A 20,399-nucleotide genomic window follows, 5' to 3' on the forward strand; every position below is an offset into this window, starting at 1 on the left:
AACCCTGAGTCTTCACTTTTGTGTTAAAAGTGTGTTGATAGGCCATGTAAAACTAGAGTCATGATAAATAAATATATATTTAATGTTTTTTCCTGAATACTATCGTTGTTTATGTTTACTGAGGGAAGAAACAGTAAAAACTTCACCTCTGCTTGTCAGCAAAAATTTAAAAAACAAAAAACAAAACCATCCTTTCCTATTGGTGTTCTGTAAATAGTTTGAAATAGTTATCAGGTCTTTAAGTTTGATGTCATTAACTGTTTCTGGGTCCCACAGTCAAACGATCACTGTGGCATCATTGAGAGTTACAAACTGTCTAAATTTATGAAATTTAACAGAGTTAGAAGTTAGCAGGAAGTTAGCTCGCTAGCTTCCACTTAAACATAATACACCATGTTCTGACTGAGAGATTTCGAAAAAATGAAAACAAACAGCTCTGCTATCATAACCTTAAGACCATACTCTATAACTAACATCACTGATTCTTGGTCTCAGTAACCAGCTGCTTTGCCTTTTTTCCTTTCATCAGACCATGCAGAGATACAGCTGCCCGCCTTTTCCACAGCGTTAACTGTGTTGTAGAATTTTGCTATTTTATGTCCCTTAGCTTCAAGACCATCAACTACATCCTGCAGGGCAAAGAGGAGAGAGACTCAGATGGAACAAGAGAAGTAGAACTTATTAATTTATCATTTAAATACATTGAATAAATTACCTTTTCAAGCTTGGGTTCAGGTTTTACTTCACTTTTAGAGTCTACAAGAACAACCAGAGTATCAATTGCCTCCTTAAGACTCTTTCTAAACCAAAGGTGGTTCATGAGCGCCTTGGAGAGAAAAAATAAATCTATGAGGATTGTCAAGGTTCGAATTTGAGGAAGAGACAAACGACTGCATGGTCTCAGTAGATGTCAGAATAGTGATTTTTATTATACATATGTACATATGGGGAAGATGAGCATCACAAGCCTTTTAGAGCCGATCTCCCCCGAGCAAGCATCTCACAAAGCTTTTATTACAATGATGACGTCAAGTCACATGATAAGTATCGGTCAGTTCTCAGAACTCAGGAAGTTCCCCTCACTCCACAAGTTCTCCTTATAAGGCCTCCAGATGTTTCCACTCAGCCCAGCACTCAGAGAAAACCAGTGTGTGTTGTGTGTATGTGTGTATATCTATTCGTGTCTACTGTGAAAGTATATCTATCAGAAAACTGTCCTCAGACAACCCTCCTATTCTTACTAAGGGTGTGTGTACACATTCATGTGTTGTATAAGAGCGTGCATGTACTTTCAAGGCCTGTGTACGTGCAGAACTGAACATAGAACCAAGGCAGGGTCCAGCAGGCCCCACAGGCTTCTGAGTGATTACAGAACTGTGAAACAGCTTTAAGCAAATAACATGAATAGTACAGAACAACAATAGACTGATTGAAGTACTGATAATCTGTGTAGATTAATGTTAACCTAGATATGGTTCAAAGATTATTCTGTCAACTGGTTCAACAATGGTAAATGATTAATGATTGATACTTCTGATTATAACTGTGATCATAAGAATCCAAAATAAAATATCTCCTGGTCACATTCCTCCTCTTTGGGCTGGCTTGCCAGCCCAACTCACACCAGGATTTATTTCCAAACCAAACAAACACGTTATGACACTTATCAATCCCAACGCCTCCGTTGTTTTCCAAATTTCCCACAACCCAGCTGTTCTTTTAGCTTCAGACTCGAGTTTCAGCCTGACACGCTTCAGGCCCCTTTACCACCTCCTCTTGGAGTGAAGAAACACCCTCGGATTCTTCTTTCTTCGTCTTCCGGGGTTAGACCACCCTTCAGTCGCTACACAGATCTGTGTGTTTGTTGTCCGTTGTCACCGCCGTGTCCCCCTTTTTGCCAAAAGCCTCTCGAACCACGTTGGTCTCTAGTTTTCGCCAACCCCTTCCTGGTTATCGCTGTGGTTATGGGATCCATCTTATCAAGGAGCCCCAAGGCCATGACACTTGACCCCAGTTGCTGTGAAGGATCCCCATATCTCCGTGTCCCCGTCTGGTGTCTGTTCCCTTCTCTGCAAGAGACAGAAAGCCAACACCTCTCCTGCGCTGGCTCTCCTAACCTAATGTTGTTGACTTTGTTTATTCCAATCCTATGCCATGGTTATGTGTGTAAGCGTGCATGCATTTAACCCTCTGCACGTGAAGTCAATAGCACCAATATATCAATCCGATCCGTTGTCGGATGAAGCTTTTGACCTTCACAGACTAAGTGCCAGCTCCTTATAAGCACATTTGCAATGTGTGTATAAAAATGAACAACAGACCTCAAACAAATTGGGCATTCTTAATTCTAACTTGAGTGTAGTACTCAGTTTCTGATCATCTAATTATGCTTCTCACTCGTTCCCTAAATTGTCTAGAAACCTTTAATTTTGCCATACCTAAATTATTAAAACACAAACCAAATTATAGACCCCCTATATAGGTTTTGCCTTTATGAGCACACTTCAATAATGAGCAACAACCTGCAATCTGTACCAAAAAATCTTCATGGTCCCACCTGCAAATCATAAGAGTAATAAACGATTCAGCACAACAGACAAGTATCATGTTCAGGTTTCTCCAATCATTAAATCACTATTATTGCCACAATTTGCTTTATTCACCCTTTGGGCAATGTTATTCCAAGAGAGAGAGCCCCTAATGGCCAGTTAGTGGGCTCTAGGTCAAACTGTCCCCAAATTTGTTATTTGTTATTATTACTTGTTTCCATGTCACTTGTCTGTTTTCTACTGCACCCTTCTCACCAAAGCAAAGCAAACATTAGCAGCACATTGACCGTAGTCAGGCATCCACATCCCATAGGTGCTATAAAAACATTTCCTGTAAAAGAATCACAGTTTTCAAGACAGGGTGTGTCTCCCCCAACACTCTCACCAGAATACAGTGTAATAGCATCCCCAACTCCTAACCCATAAACACCGTTTCTTCACACATCCGCCCAGAAATCCTGTAATAGAAAAACATTAAAACTGTAACCCTGTAGGGAAGAAAATGTAAATGGTAACGCTGCGCAGTTACCTCTGTAAGCAACACAAGACACAAAAATGGCATTTACAGGTTCACTCATCCTCGAATATTTTGTCATCCTTCTACTCCTGTAAAAAGAAACACACATAAATTCATCCACCCTTTTATCCTATCTAGGTGGAGGTGGTTAACCTTGAGTCATGGTCTAGTCTTGTCATCTTTTACCAGTCAGTCCGTTTGTTTTTATTCCCAGTCTTTCATCCATTTATCCATTCTTTGCTGATAGTGAAACCTGTCGTCGCATTTAGTTTCCACACTCAGCAAAATGACGTCATCTCAAAAAGAAAACAAGAACTTGAGTTTGGATTACCTCGCTGAATCCTTTTTTAGACAGGGACTCTCGTTTCTAATTGTCCCCACAAGTGTTTCCTCCAGAACCCATTTCAATGCGGAGAAACTCACTTACAACAATTTTCTCGCCGACGTGTAATGCTTGTAATTTCCGATGTGCAGATCTGCTTAAAGAAAAGATTCACAAACAAAAATCAGTGCACTGTTCAAAATATAAAACAAAATAAAATGAAAAATAACAAAAACAAAATGCAGACGCCCGGGTCTTAGGACTTGTCACTGAATATTCCTCCCATCAATAAAAATACCCACCGAAACCTACACAGAGTCAAATCAACACCACCTCAACCTTTTCATATTCCTAAACCTATATGTTTTGCGTTCGTGAAACAAAATTGAACCATTAAGTAATTTGAGCTCTTGAAATGTTTTAATTCTCTTAATTCTGCCAGTTTATTTCAACACTTATTCAATGACTTCTATTCAACTGCTACTTGGTCACTCGAATTTTACCTGTTCAAATTGCCTAGGGTTCAACAAAGTCTAGATCCCCGTTATCATGAAACTTGAACGGTGTACGATGATTTACTTACAGTAATTTAGAATCATCACTCAACCTAGCTCTACTACTGGCACTGCGTGACTTTTCTCACACTGGAAACCAGAATTTAGTACAGAACTTTAATGCCTCAGGCAATCGTGCTCAAGGGCTGCCCCCCCCTTTCTCTTCTTCTTTGTCCGTGTGTTCCTCCTTTATTAAATCTCCATCACAATGACGTGGCGCTCTGAAATAAGACTCACACTGTTAATTCCTCTTTTTCACTCTGCACCACTGCTCAGAGTGTTTTCTTTTCTTTTTAGTGTACAGTGAACAATTGAGTCGAGGCCTTAAGCCCCAGATATCTCGCACAGGCATCGTTTTCATAACCAAACCGCTCCGGACTCTGCTCCCCAGACCACACAAATGCCCTCTGGGCTTATTATTATAGCATATTCTATATTTGACTTTGTTGTGTGCAGCATTGAGCCTTTGTCAGTAAAGCATTCTTCATTGCAGCAGCTGGAGCATTGTGTGTCACTTCTTAGTAAATTAAATCAACATTTTGATTTTAGTGCATGGGTATGTATCAGTTTTCACTCCCTCAACGAGTGCATAAGTGTTCATGTGTGTGTTTCTCTTCATTCTAAGTCGGCGCATGCAGAAGTGTGTGTTCGCGTGTTGGTGTATGTTTGTGTTCATCACCTTCCTGTTCTGTAGTTTAGGTAAACCAGCGGCCTGAAGCATGGCCTAGGGTCCTCCCCTCCTCTTTGGGTCTGTTTTCATCCGTTGTTGCAGCTGCCTGCATCTTCTCCTTGTACCTTGACCCTTTTGCTTCTGTATGGTCTTTCAGGGTTTACTCCTGCTGTTGGAGCTTTGCGTCAAGTCTGACGACCTCCTGCTCCAGCAAGCTTCCGCCTGATTACAAGTCCTGTACGTGAAACTCCAAGTCTGACTGATGAGTTCAATTAGCAGCCAGCTCCTCCGGAGCCATGCTCAGTTTCTGCTCTGATGCCTTAAGCTCTTACTGAGGGCAAAAAACCTCAGAGTCTTTCCTTCCACGTCAGATTGGAGTCTGTTTATGTTGTCCTTACTCTGCTCCACGGCCTTCTGCAGCTCTGCTGTTCGGCTCTTCTCAGAGGTCAGCATTCTTTTGCTCACCCTCCCTTTTCCTCCGGGCTTAATGCGCGTCTCGTCACAGCTCTGTCAGCTGACGCAGCCTGGGAATTTCCCCCGTGTAGTGAAACGGGCTTTAGGTTTAGTGCTCTCCATCTCTACTGCATGAGATCGCTCTTTTGCAGCACTGTTGACATCCTCAAGTTGTTGTTGTGAGTCCAGCTGCTGTGGCCTTCAGGGGTCAAAGGGTCAAAGATGGTCGCGGAGAGGGCAACGATGGTAGAGGGGAGGGTAGGAGTCCAGGTCAGCTTCGGCTTTCAGAAAAAACAAAAACAAAACAAAACAGGCGAACAGGAAAATGATGTTGTGTTGGCTGTGTTGTGTTGGCTGTGTTATCCAGAGAGGGGAGAAACAACGAGATCTCGTCTCCCCCCTTTTTTGTTTTTTTTTGTTTTTTCTCACCATATGATCAACTCATAACCCCTCAAGTTGACAGGACAACACAGGTACGTGTTAAAATTCTTAAGATCCTGTTTAGAAACCTAAAAAAGAATTTTCTACCATTCAGTAGTCATTTGTCTTAAACAATCAACCAAAACATGTCCCAAGTCGACCCTTTTAACCACTAAATTTGTCGTGTCCTCACTTAATCATCAGACCAGTGTCTTTGTCTTTTGACGTTACGTTGTTGTCCTGCAACCCAAAGAGTTTATTTGTCAGTAATGTATAAACTATATCATTTAAAAACAGGTGTATGTTAAGTGTCGCTACTTTAACCTTGCATGTACGTGCACATGTATGTAAGCTGTTTCTTCATTGCATGTATGGGTGCGTCTGTATATGGGTTAATTTAACTTTTTCTCAAACGAGGCATTTCTCTAACACGCACATGTGTCTGTTCCTCACACTTCTCATACCTTTCTCTGGTTGTGTGTGATTCTATTTGTTTCAGTCCTTTACCAGGAACATCTTTTCCTTTTCCCCATGTCTTCCGCCAGAGGTTAACACTGGTGAGATTCAGGGACACAGCACCCAGAGCAGTTCAGCGAGAAAAACCTGCCTAAAACTACATTCTCTCTTTTTTTGATTTCCGGGAGGGGTGGGGACAACTCTGGTGTCCAGCCGTGAATTTTAGCCAAAGCTTGGCCTGTCTTCTGCTGCCGTACTCAGGTTTCCAGGTTAAGAAAAAACACCTGTATGAAGACACTAAACATACATTTAGTATTTGTATAAACATAACTGCCTAAATTATTGAACTCTTGAGGAGGGTGGATTTCAGAATCAGAATCAAAATCAAAAAACTTTATAGTCATTGTCATGAGACCGACGACATTAAGAATGGTCCCCGATCATTGCATCATCCCTAGTAATATCAAATATAAAAAAAACACTAAAATTCAATAAATAAAATAGATAGAATACTTAAAATACTAAGTATTCCCACAGTCATGCTTCAGACCGTGCATAGATTAACACAAGAGTGGCATGGCGGACATTCTGTAGTATTCAGATGTGTTATTGCAGTTGGGTAACAGCTGTGCGTGAGTCTATTAGTCCTTGCTCTGAATGTGATGATTACAGGATAAATTAGGTCGAAGAATCTTGTTGCTATGATGCAGCAAAGACGGGCATCAGTCCGTATCAATTTATTTTATTTAATATATAATGGCACCTTTGTGTGTGTACCATGCATACATACCGAGGCCACTGCCGGTGGAATCATTTCAGCACCAGACCCTCCAATCACCAGCGTCTTCGACGGAGACTTCAGCACAGAAGGGGCCATATTGGAGGGAGGCCGCTCCCCTGAGAAATACAACAAAGACCTTGAATAGCAGGACAAAACTACAGTCCAAAATGTCTCCATGAATCTCGGAATGATGAGATCAAGCTAAAGCCATTCTGTTATACCTGTGTGCAAAAAATGCACTGCACCCGAAATATTTCATAGTTCAGCAAAACTGATCAATCTAATAAACATGAACCTACACCATCCTCCCTATTCTGATATGTTAAAAAGTACTTAGCAGCAATTTTAAAGAACCAAACTAATAGGGTTACCAATTCCCAACAAAAAAAAGAAATAAAAATAATAAAAGGGAATCACCCTCCACCTCATGATGCTTAATAGTTACTATATACAATAATGGATTTCTATACATTTTTGCATCAGATGAAAACTTTGGTTGTAAGATTCAGATAATTTTTTTTAAACTAGACATTAGAATAAGAAAGAAAAGTATGTCTTTGTGCCCCCTCTCCCTGTTCATGCCCTACCTGGCCCTGTGGCAAAACTTTGCTCATCCAGACTGCTGATCGGTACTGCACGCTACATCCACTCTATCACGTGACGCATACTGCTCCGATGTGCTACAAGGTTATAAGCTGGGTTACGCTATGTCGCAATTTTTGTGAGGTGCTTTTGTGATATTCAGTGGATTGGATTACATTTTTTATTTCTCTCCGATATCCGATTCAGTAATTTAGGTCAGTATCGGACCGATACGTAATATCAGATCGGCCCATCTCTAAGGTTAACCCACTTCAATGGAGACAAAACCCAACAATAAGATGAGCCCCTATTTGGTGACAGTGGGAAGGAAAAACTCCCTTTTAACAGCAAGAAACCTCCAACAGCAACAGGCTCACAGAGGGGCAGTCATCTGCTGTGACCAGCTGAGGACAGATTTAGAGAGTTTATGTAATTTGTGTTTATAGAAGTTCACTCAGAGCTCAACTGTGCCTGTTCTTAAACATTCAAAACATTTCAGCAGGCTATGACATTAAATGAAAAATGCCATTTTAATTCAAATTTACCTGATGTGCTTTGGTTTGGCAGTTTTGTTGACCATTTTCATGATCAACAAAACATGATGCGCCACAATGAATTATGAAATGACATTTTCTCCGCAAATTTCCTCAGTGGTGCTTTTTTTGGTACTATTAGATTAAAAATTCATGGTGTGCAGTTTCCCCAGGTGTTGTTGTATTTTCTTTCAAATTTCTTATGTTGCGACACGCTAATATGTACAAACATGCATATTTATCAAGTATATGTTATATTAACCACGCTTAACACATTAGTTTAGAAGATGAATTAAAATTGCAAATTAGTACTATCAGAACTCAGAGGTCCAGAATATTTGTTATTAAATATTAAATTTAGAAGGAATCCTGCTGATCCCTTACCATGAAAGATGTTATCAGCTCTACCACAGAAGTCATTTAGGTGGTTGTTGAGGATGATTCCAGTGCTTGAAGAGAGGACATTGGACCCAAATCTGTAAAGAGTAAACATTAAATGAACTAGGTCTAAACCCTGTGACACTGTTGTGGAAAAGTCAGCTGGTTTCTAACAGTGAAACAGAATGATGCAGGTACTGACTCATCGTTGATGCTGCTGGTGACAGACACAGCAGATCCATCTTCAGCCAGCACAGATACATGTGTGGTGCCGATGCTGTCCAGATATGAGTTTTTGCCGTAATACTGGGGATCGTGAGTCTTGTCGCTGCTGATCAAGCTCCGTATGTGGTTGGCAAAGCTATCCTCTGTCAAATTCTTTGCCATCTGTGTGAAATACAGAGCATCGGAATTACACAAAATTAACAATAATCATAATATGAATAATAATACATACTAAAATACTTTGAGACAAATATAAAAGTAATTTAGGTTTATCTGCTTTAAAAACATTTATTTATACTTATAGGTTTTAAAAGTTACATCACTGCTCAGAATTGTGCTGAAATAAAAATGCAGAGTTACTGGGAAAGGCTGAGACACAAAGCATTTTTTCAGAGTACTCTATGCAGTAAAATGCATAGAGTACTCGACCCGCTCCAGTTTGCATACAGAGCTAACAGATCAACTGAAGATGCCATTGCTACAACGCTCCACACCACCATCTCTCACCTGGAAGTGCAGGGCCGTTACGCCAGGCTGCTCTTTGTTGACTTTAGCTCTGCTTTCAATACGATACTCCCGGACAGACTAATAGATAAACTGCTGGAAATTGGACTTCCTTCCACCACCTGCCGCTGGATCAGAGACTTCCTCTCAGACCGTGTACAGAGAGTTAGAGTGGGGCCTCATCTTTCCTCAGCCCTCAGCCTCAACACCGGCTCTCCACAAGGCTGTGTACTGAGTCCCCTACTGTACACTCTGTACACACATGACTGTGTTAGTTCCCACCCAGACAACACAGTCATCAAGTTTGCAGATGATACCACTGTGGTGGGGCTCATCTCAGGGGGAGATGAGACTGCATACAGAGCTGAAGTTCAGAGGCTGTCAGATTGGTGTGCAGACAACAACCTGGACCTCAATACCACCAAAACAAAAGAACTGGTAGTTGACTTCAGAAGGAGGAAGTCCGAGCTGCAGCCTGTCAGCATCAACGGGGAGTGCGTGGAAAGGGTCTCCAGTTTCAAGTTTCTGGGTGTGCACATAGACACAGACCTCCAATGGAGCTCTAACACCTCTGCGGTCTTAAAGAAGGCCCAACAGAGTCTCCACTTTCTGAGAATCCTCAGAAAAATGGACCTGAAGAAGGAGCTGCTGACCGTCTTCTACCGCTGCTCCATTGAAAGTGTGCTGACATATTGCATCGGTGTGTGGTTCTCCAGCTGCACCACAGCACACTCCAGAGGGTCATCAACATGGCCCAAAAAATCATTGGACATCCTCTTCCCTCCCTGAAGGACCTGTACAGCACTCGCTGTCTCAAGAGGGCACGCAGCATCCTACGGGACTGCACACACCCAGGACACCGGGTGTTTAAGCTGCTGCCGTCTGGCAGGAGGTTCAGGCTGCTGAGGTCCCGAACAAATAGACTCAAGGACAGCTGTTACAACAGGGCAATAGCCCTGATCAATGTAAATAGCTGACCTGACTGGATACCTCCCTGGACTTTTTAGGGGGAGGTAACAATGTTTAAAACGATAACAATAATATTTATATTTATAACAAGGTGCAATAATAATTAATGTGCAATAATAACAGTGTGCAATACACATACACTTATTCTTCTTTTTTATACTAAGTTAATATACTGTGTTGTGTTGTTTGTTACGTTGTGATGTGTCATATCGTGTCGTGTTGTGTTATATGTAGTGCCGACGTAGGACAGTTTTTCCAATTTCATTGTACTACTGTACTATGTATGACTGTGCAATGACAATAAAGAGTTATCTTATCTTATCTTAAAATAATAAGTACATCCTCAGTGCTTCTATAAGAGCTTATAGAAGAGGGTAAGTACCGGTAGTGATATGCAAATGCCCTTGATAAACTGATCATTAACACAAAGTCACAATCTCACTGCAGCAAATTAACCCAAAGTCCGACTGTGCAATGCTCAGAGATATTACAAAAAACAAAACAAAAACAAAAAAACAACACTTCAGACCACAACTCATTATCAGTGTGCATAAACCAACTGTGGTGGGATGTGGTTTGTGGATGAGCTGCAGGCGGGGGTGGAGCAGTGGGTTCAGGCAGAGCAGAGGCTGATGTGGTATTGCTCCTTTTACCCATTTAGTCACTTAAATATAATCATACTATATGCAATAAAGCAGGTGCAAATCTGTAGGATTTTGAGATACTTACTTTATCTGAGCTGAAGTTTGGATCTCTGATATGTTTCTTTAATCCATTGGCAAATTTTAAAGCTTCAATATAACGGTGATAAAACAAAATCTTTTCATCAGTCGTCTTAGGTTCTGAATTCATTTTGTATCCTGAAAATATAAATAATTGTTATTTATTTCATTTAAAACATCATTTCTTAGTGTATCACATTTGTAAAGATTGTTTCATATAAGAAAATGATCCTTATTAAACACTCTACATGCTAGAAGCAACAATCAGGAACCTTTCATGATGTTGAGGATGAGGCTGAGTATGGCTCCCCCTGCAGGGGGCGGAGGGAAGTACATCCGGTACTCTTCCAAAGAAATATTCCAAGCATCAGTCACATTAGCTTGATACAATGCCAAGTCCTCCAGTGTGAGTTTTCCTCCTGAGCAAAACCAGTGAAACAAATGATTTTGTTGAGCAAAAATGAACACAATGCATTTCATAATCAAGACTTTGAATGGATCCAGACAGATCACAGTGTGGCCTTTGAGAGATGACAGATTTTTATAGAGCCAATTAATTTTCTAATTTGTAATTAGATCATTGTGCCTGGCAGACATAGAAAACGGTCAGAAAGAGAGCAGGATGAAACCCGTCTGATAATACCTGCATCCTGAATGTCACTGATTAAATTCTTTGCTATTGTTCCGTTGTAAAACACATCTGGTCCCTCGTTTGCGATCGTCTCCAAAGTGTCAGCCAGTTTCTCAAATTTCACAGTATCACCGGTCTTAAGCAGGTTCCCATTTTTATCTAAATATAACTCCCTAAAAGACAAAGACAGTGAAATAAAGCTGAAACATTCATTGTTTGCTCTTTGTATTTTTGAAATCACATTGTGGGTGTTTTTCATACCGTATTGACGTATTATTAATGCGTGGGATGTGTTGACCTTGGTAGTAAGGAATAGGGAATCCTTCTCTGGCTAATTTGATGGTCGGCTGAAAGAGGTCGGCCCACGGCAACTTCCCATAAAGCCGGTGTGCCGCTTCATAACCTCGAATTTCCCCAGGAACCCCAATCCATCTGCTATCTGGTTAGACAGATAATGGATAGTCAGTGCTGGAAAGTCCCACATACATTTGCTCGTGTTTTAAGTAAACTGTAAGGTCCTGACCTTTAAATCTGAGATGATGTCTGTTATAATTTGGTGTAAATAACTAACATATAAACTAACTAACATACATATAAATAACATTTTGCATCCTACACTTACTTTTAGTTTATTTCACTATATTTACACTATTTCTGGCTCAAAGAAGCATTTAGCATATCTTATATTTACTTTTCTTACTGTTTATGCAGCCTGTGTGCAGGAGTGTAGCACAGAACTCTGGGCCCCATAAATAAATGGTGTCTGTAGCCCCCTTTCTTTTCTTGATTCATCTTTCTCACACATATTCTAATTTCTATTTTCTTAATTTTTTTTTATGTCTGACACAAGTGAACTGCTCCAATAACTACTCCCAGTTCTTATTGCTGTCCATCCCATACTCAAATGCTGTCAAAAGACGCTTCTTAACAGAGACTATGCTGATTCTACATATGGATCCACAGCTTCCCTTCAAAGTCAACACACTATAGACAATCAGGGAGTAATGCATGAAGGTCATTTGTACTCTGCTGACAGCAACATAAGGGACAGGGACATGTGCATCCACAGCAGCCTGTGTCTCTGGCCCCACTTTAGCATCTCACAACATTTCCAGCTTCACCTCCACAGACAGATAATCTGCCAGGGAACGAGTGGAGATTAGCCAAATTAGAAACAATGACTGATAAAGATCGACTTGTGAGGAGAGTTAAGATTGGTCTTGGGGAGGAATTTACATTAATTGAAGACCAGAAAATGGGAAAGATGGGACAGCATTCTGGCAAGAAAGCTTTAATGTTAGCTTATCACCAGCTGTTGTACTTTAGCTGGTTTGTTGACTGCCTGGAGTTGGAAGCGCTGATTGTCCAGTCTGTTTACAGTAATTAAATAATAATGCTTATGCACTCCTTAGTGTGTTAGAGTCCTGACTTTTGTTCAGTAGATGAGGTTTGAGGTGAGGAGGAGGATGACATTTTAACGAGATACCTGTCATGCTGTCTCTTTCCTTCGCTTCTTTGATGACAAGAACCCTCTCAGGTGATAAAACAAAGGTATGATCCTTCATATCTTGAGTTTGTCTTGCAGACTAAAGTGCTGAATTAAAAAAAAAAAACCTCTACAGATAACTGACTACAGCTTTAACATTTTTGTGTTACATCTTGTGCATGATTTGGAGAAAGACCTGTTAAGACCTGTTTGGAGAAAGATCTAACTACTCCAATCTCTCTGGCTTTTTCTGAAACTAATTAGCATGTGTTTCATTGTGTTTATGTTCGATTACTCTGACAGATGTCATATAGGAAACTGACTCGCTGTCTTTAATAAATGCCAACGGCCAAACCCTCTGTAGTGGTTTGCTCTCTTTTTTATCATTTCTGTTTTGCTTTCTTGAGGAAAGAGGAATGACTCAGTGTGCATTAGCAGCCACCTGTACAGAATAAATTAACTGTGGCATAAAGGTGAGTCCAAGAGCAGATTAGACTAAAACATTATAAATATTAGCATTATGGCAGAAAAACAGCCCACCTTGTAGCCACTCCGTGGTCTGCTCTGTGGTTTTACGACACAACTTAAGCAGGTCAGAGTTCACATTTCTGGGGACAGTCTCTCTGGAGTTGATGATTTTCACTTTACCTTTGAAAAGATGACATATTATTATGTTATTCCCCAGCAGGGCTGAGCTAAGAGGAGCAAGGGTGTTTTGTTACCAGAGCTGTCCATCACAGTGAATATGACCCCGCCTCCGATCCCTGCGCACTGTGGGTTGATGATGGAGGTGCACAGCAGCGCAGCAATGGCAGCATCTACTGCAGAGCCGCCTTTCTGAAGAATGTCCCTGAAACAGTTCATTGTTATCACTTTAGTGTTATTGTTATCATGTGTGCACAATTAAATTTTAATCTTTATTAAAATTATAATGTCCCACAATTAAATTGCCATGACTGAATAACACGACGATGTGTTGTCTTCGTTGATGCATGTGCTAGGGACGCACAGTTCACTGAATTTTAATCTCAATCACGTCCCACAATCAAATTAACCTAATTAACCAACCTATTGCACGCAATGGCAGCGTCATCTTACCCTCCGACCATACATACATTACACAAAACATCAAATGGGAAAGACAGGTCAGAGAGGTATAACAATGGAAAATGCACCACATGAGGAAAGATAAGGAGAAAAAAAATAACTCCCCCCAGACTGAGCTCCAACAGGGAGATCAGTTTGAGAACAGAAAAAAACCACCTCTGCACAAAGATCATGAAACAACCCTTAATACGCCAAAGAAACACATGACAAGCAACAGGAGTGGGTAAAGGGTGAGAGACAGCCGAATTAGACAGTACATCCGAGCCTGCAGCCTGCAGCCTGTGCGCTGGTCTCCTTGATCCCCGTCAGCATCGGAAGGGAATAAGCATCGAAGGCATTTGGAAAGGGAGGGGGGATGAGTGTGTGCATATCAGTGTATATGTATGTGTGTGCGTGTCCAGAGTTCAGCTGAGACAGTGTCCTTCGCCCTGCCAGGCTAAGTAAACAGTCTTCCAGCCAACCCAGGTGGCCTTGCATGGAATGGGAAAGAACAGACTCAAAGGTCGTTATCAGGGTGTTGTTCAGCTCCAGCCTTGAGACCACTGCAGCTGGGGCCAAAGGGGGTATCCGCGTGAAGTGATGGTGGTTTTTACTTTAGTGCGAACAACTCATATGAATTTCAAAGCAGTTCTACAGTCCAACACTGGTCTCTCAATCTCCCGTTGGAGAGCCGCGAGCTTCACCATACTTGCGTTCTGTGATGTTGCCATTTCTTGTGCTCAAGGAGCCGATTCTGAGAACTCACGGCAGTGAGCCTCCCCGAGATGTCATCCAATTTGCGCCCAGAGATGTTATTCCGAGCTAGCCCTTCCGAGATGTATCCAGTGTGCAGTCAGAGATCTTATTCTGAGTATTCACAGCAGCCGTCAGCCTCTCCAAGATCTTATCCGTGCTGACTCAATGAGCCCATTTTGAGAAACTCACGCCTCTCCCATCGTTCCAATCCCAGCGGGCAGCCTTGTGGGGGTTTGAACAGCCCGTTCCGCTTTCTTAATCCTTCGATAAGTCAGGGCCAAGCCAGCTCCGATCAGCCAGAACCCTGTTATCATGGTTCCGAATAGGTAGATATCTTCAGCACTCAGGCTCACCCGAGCCCAAACATCTTGTTGAGAAAGGGGTGTCAATTGCATTTAGGGACCAGTTGATCAAATCCATAATTCCTCTTTTAGGTTTTAGAGAACAGACTGTGAGAGAGTGTTCCAGGGAAAAGTAATACACGAGACTAGACAAGGACATAAGAGGCTAAGCAGGGAAGCTAAGGGAGAGGAGGAGAGGAGAAAAGTGCGACCGCCTTCGTCAAGAGCAGAAAAAAAAGAAAGTGATGCAAGAATACTACACTGGCCAGCATATGACACAAAATTCACCCCCGCAAAAACTGATAGTAGGTTTAAATATTGGTGAAACTTTGGTATTACCGCATACTGAAAAATATCATCTCAATAAGGTGTCGATACCTTTCAACAAATGTCAGACAGTTACAACCTTCTTTAGATATCTCCAATTAAGACATAATTTTAATACAGATATTGTGTCCAAGGAGAAATAGCCATTAGTGCAAATATTTATAAATGCATGTAAAGGGAAACTGACAAAACAAATCTCTATGACCTACTCAATACTACAGACAGAAAGGAAACTGTCTACCACCTACATTAAACTCAGATGGGAGAAAGAGGCTGGAATAAATCCATCTGAAGAAGATTGGTCTAAAATATGTAAAACCACAGCCACTACTTCAAGCTCCGATCCATGGAGAGAGTTCACCTGGAAACAAAACTCTGAGGTTTTTTTAATCACCCCTAAGATTAAAGAACTCCATAAACTTCAGTAGGCCACTTCCATATTTTTGGAGAATGTCCTAAAATCGCCCCCTACTGGACAGAAGTGGTCTAAAGAACCAAGCAGATAACTGGGTTACATCTTGAGAGGAGTTTCAGTGTCTTTTACTTAGCCAACATCCCAATTGGACTGAAGAAACAAGACAGATACCTGCTACAGGTATTTCAGGTGGTCAGCCAAAAAGCTATAACACACAAGTGGCTGAAAAAGGAACCTCCAACTGTTTCGGACTGGACAGAAATACTACAAGAAATTCACGTTATGGAGCGACTAACCTTCTCCTTGAGACTGTCCTCAGAAAAATGTGAGCAATACTTGAAGAAATGGAAACATTTTCTTTCTGAGAAATTACTCTCTAGTCTTGTGGTATTCCTTTATATTATCTCTGGTAATAATATGTATCCAGGTTGTACATAATTTTCAACTTGTAACCTTGTGTATGTCAAACTTATACCTAAATGGCCTAATCTCCCTGATTTATTTATTTTTGTTTGGTTGGTCCTCCTTTTGTTGTTTATGTTCAAATGTTATTGTCTATAAAAATGGAAGAAAAAAAACACTCGATAAACAAAAAGCTGTTTTTTTTTAATTAACGTGATCATTTCCAGACAAACAGGTGGGTCTTAAATTGTATAAATCCTAAATCCACTTTTTCGGGTGTCTGTGAGGAGCCTAGCATCAGGACTGTGGACAAGCTGGAGACAGGGCAGAGAGGACTGACTGAGACCAGTGTAAAGTCAGTTGCAATCGTCCAAGTGGGAGGAAATAAGAGCATGAATTCCAATTTAACCATCTATCACAGAAAGAAGAGTCCTCATTTCAGTATTTAACCACCAAGTTAAATATGTCAAATATCACACACAAGATTTTTTCCATAGGGTTTGATGCTGGACAGATGAAGCTGACCACAAAGCTCTCTGATGGAACTAAGCACTTTGAGCGCTCAGTTTCAGTAGAAACGCAATTTAAACAGCAGTTTAAAAGTGAAAGGATTTAATCCTGTGTTAGGTTTTGGTAATTGCACTGAACCTGCACTGAATTTAGGTGAATAAGGAGGACCAACTTTATTTTGATCCAAAGACTTATACATTAGTGAGAAAGTTAAAATTTGTATGCAGAAAATGCAGAAAAGACAGTAGCATTGTGTTTGCAGATAAAAAAAAAAGTGGAAGTAAATTATTACATACTGTTTCAAACAAAAAAACTGAGAAAAATATTAAAAGTTGTAGCAAAAAAAGCTTAAATAAGACTGAAGATTACAAGGTTTAAATTAACTGAATTGAACGCTACACGAGAAAAAGCTGAGTAATTAAAAAAAGAAATGACAGAATCAGAAAAATGGTGAATGTAAGCTGATATTCTTTAGGGGACTGGGAAGACTTGATACTAGAATTGTGACCTAAACAAGTTGATACCAAGGGTTATGCTAGTTAGCTGATATGCATTTACATGTAAATGTTTTCGTAATATAGTAAATGGCTTTTCTACTAGCAAAGGGCTTTATACAACTTGTTCATTCACCCAGGTTTTCAGTGCTACCTAACTACCATCCAAACCATTCACACTCCGATGGATGCATGGGAGAGCAACCTGGGGTTAGTATCTCGCCCAAGGATATTTGGCATGCAGACTGGGATCGAACCAACAACCGGTTAAGAGGTGACCCGCTCTACTACCTAAGCTACAGCCACCCCATATGCCACTAATCATTCGAATAAGATACACTCCAGATACATTCCAGTGTTTAACTGACTGAATAGTATGCATTGTTCTTCACAATCTGCAGCAAAAAAATCTTTAAAAATTTCTTTTCATGTTGGCTTGAAATAAAATATCACTGTTGGTACTGCAGCTTACTGCAACACAAGTATGCGTTTAAATTAGGAGAGGCAAAGTGTGATATCCACATGTTGGACCAGCATGTCTACACGCTTTACCCTGATATTGTACTGATATTATTCCCTATATGCCTCTATGTTGTCAGTACAGACGATGTCAGTAACAATACTGATTTTTCAGTTGGGAACAAAACAGGTCTTAGATCCGGGTCTTTGAAGTTAATGATGGGATCTGATCACACACACACACACACACACACACACACACACACACACACACACGTAAACAACAGTGGGTGCAATCAGCACTGGGTTCCTTGACACACTCACTTTTACCCTTCAAATAAAGGATAAAAGCTGGTAGACCAACTACTAGAGCACCTACAATTAGACAAACTGCACCTACAACTAATAGGGGGTGAACTTTGGGCGGGCAAGTACAAGTCGTTTTTGCGCTCTCAACATCCTCGTCCTTAACGTCCTCGTTGGGGGGACACATAGGAGTCGTATTTGCCCCCCCAACGTCCTCGTCCTCAGTGTCCTCGTTGAGGGGGGAAATGGGAGACATATTTCCTCCCTCAACGTGCTCGGTTGATTCAGGCATCGCTGCTTTCTTCTCTGCATAAACGTCGGTAATTCACTTCCTCTGACAGTTAACCGCCTGATTTCCCAGAACCACGTATTGCGCACATATATCCGCTGTGTGAGTACTGACAGGTACAACGTGGCAGAGAAGTGTGTTTGTGGTAAGCAGAGGTAGCTGCTACGACGTTTGATTGATTGATTGATTGATTGAATCTTTATTTTGAACATGTTGAAAAAGTACAAACACATAGAATTAAAAAGAGACAAACAAACAAAGCAAAACAAAAGGAAAACGAGCAACCACATCTACAAATAACTGTCATGTTCAAAAAGGAGCAGGAAGAAGCATAAGCTTATTTAATCCCACCCCTTATCTAGTAATCAATAGACTACAGAAATACCTCCTTGCAATTATATTATATGTTATGTGTGTTTGTGTTTTGTTTTATATATATATATATATATATATATATATATATATATATATATATATATAAATATATATATATATATATATATATATATATATATATATAAATATATATATATATATATATATATATATATATATATATATATATAGATATATATAGATATAATCCATCAACACTACAATGAGCGGGTGGAGGGAGGTTTGGAGTCTTCTCTCACCCCCATTCTCTGCGACCTGCTGGAGCGGGGGGGGCTAGGAGGAGGAGTTGGCCGTCCGACTGCGGTCTGGGGTGTGGGGCCTCCCTGCTGCTGCGGAGTCGGGGCGGTCTGCCTCCCCCCACCGCAGGGAAAAGGGTAATACCACCTGGGTCTGGGTGCAGTTCCCCCTCCAGGGGCAAGGGTACCTAGACCCGGTTTGTAGGGTACGCTTGGGGAGTGTGATCGTGTGTACAGCGTCTCTTTATGTCTGTCTCCACGTTGGTTGAGTGTGGAGTAAGTGCATATGAGAGCATGAGGGTGGGAATGGATGTTTGTATATGTGTGTGCCTGTATTTCTGTGTCTATATGTCAGGTTGGGTGTCAGGCGCCACCTCTCTGGGGACATCTCAGGCCCTCCAAGGTTTGGAGGCCTATCTCCCCCTACCACCACTCGGTCACTCAGGCACGGCTGGCTGCCGGCGGAGCTCACGGGCGCGTCACTGCAACTCCCCCTGGCTTCTGCTCCGCGGCTGCTGAGTGAGCCCTCATCTGGGACTCTCCTCAGCTCTTTCTGGGACAGTGGCGCGGCTGCCCCTCTGTTGGTCTTCCTTGGTCTCTTGTGTTCTGGGGGCCTCTGGATGTCTGGAGTTTTGATCTCCTCCATACCTGCTTCATGCCCTGGAGGACGGGGCTGTGGCCCCCCCACACCCTCTAGCAGATCATTACATGAAGGAACCTTTTTAAAAAAAACAAGCGCATCCATGCTCACAGGTGTACACATGGGTGATCACACCCACAAACTACACCCTTTTTGGCTCCTACCTCAAAGCACACTGTGTTCTGTTGATCTTATGTGCTGCACAATAATGTTTAATATTTAGTATTTACTGTCATATTCCCATATATCATTGTGATGCTGTTTATTCTATTACTCTTGTTCTCTTCTGCTTGTTTTCTTTTTTCTTTCTCAGCAGGTGATCCAGGTGATCGATATATGCATTTTTTATTTCTTTTTTTTTTGCTGCTCATTCTGTTGGTTTTTGTTTTTTGCCCTTCTCCCCCGTCCCTCTTCTCAGCTGTTTCTCTTTCCCTCTTTCTTTCTCCCCTTCTTTCCCCCAGTCAAGTCTGTCCCGTATTCAGCAAGTGAAAATAAAATAAACAATAAAAGGTGAATCAAATGGACCATTACGGCAAGGCTGGGATGGTCAATTTGGTAAAGTAAATCCGTTGGGCATCTTTCTTTGCCTTTAGACAATAATTCTGATGCAAAAGAGCCAAACGGGACAGGCAAAAAAAAAAGAAAAAAAGAAAAAAAAAAGAAGTGGCTTTAGATCTGACTCTTACAGACAGGCATGCATGTCTCAGGGTGATTACACACTAACACATTGTGATTAATCACACACATTTGTATACATTTTATTAACAAGATTAAAAAAAAAACACTATACAAAATGTGTTTTTGTGACAGGCCGCTAGTAACAAAGTGCTTAAAGATTTCAAATTGGTTCTTTCCCAAGTTTTCTGTTATGTGTACACATATTCCTTGAATTAGGTGCTTTTTAATTCTCCAATAATGGTCAGTGCAAAGTGTTTACACAAACAAACAAACAAACAAACAAACAAACAAACAAACAAACAAGTGTTTACA

General features: G+C 41.1%; 1 protein-coding gene across 1 annotated transcript; it reads right to left on the bottom strand.

The window, feature by feature from the left end:
- Positions 1-146: 146 nt before the first annotated feature.
- Positions 147-18,151, bottom strand: LOC146696256 (glutathione hydrolase 5 proenzyme-like). The gene is made up of 13 exons (XM_085474350.1): positions 17,828-18,151; positions 13,828-13,845; positions 13,475-13,624; positions 13,293-13,400; positions 11,528-11,705; positions 11,279-11,439; positions 10,908-11,054; positions 10,643-10,773; positions 8,418-8,602; positions 8,222-8,313; positions 6,732-6,838; positions 716-826; positions 147-629 (listed from the first exon to the last, which is right to left on the bottom strand). The coding sequence occupies exons 1-13, from the start codon at positions 18,138-18,140 to the stop codon at positions 492-494; spliced, it is 1,839 nt and encodes a 612-aa protein (XP_085330476.1). The 5' UTR covers positions 18,141-18,151; the 3' UTR covers positions 147-491.
- Between the last annotated feature and the right edge of the window lie 2,248 nt (positions 18,152-20,399).

This window comes from Copadichromis virginalis, linkage group LG12, assembly GCF_057382275.1.
Source record: "Copadichromis virginalis isolate Kocher_CV1m ecotype Utaka linkage group LG12, C_Virginalis_male_GT1.1, whole genome shotgun sequence".
In the NCBI taxonomy this organism is placed as follows: domain Eukaryota; kingdom Metazoa; phylum Chordata; class Actinopteri; order Cichliformes; family Cichlidae; genus Copadichromis; species Copadichromis virginalis.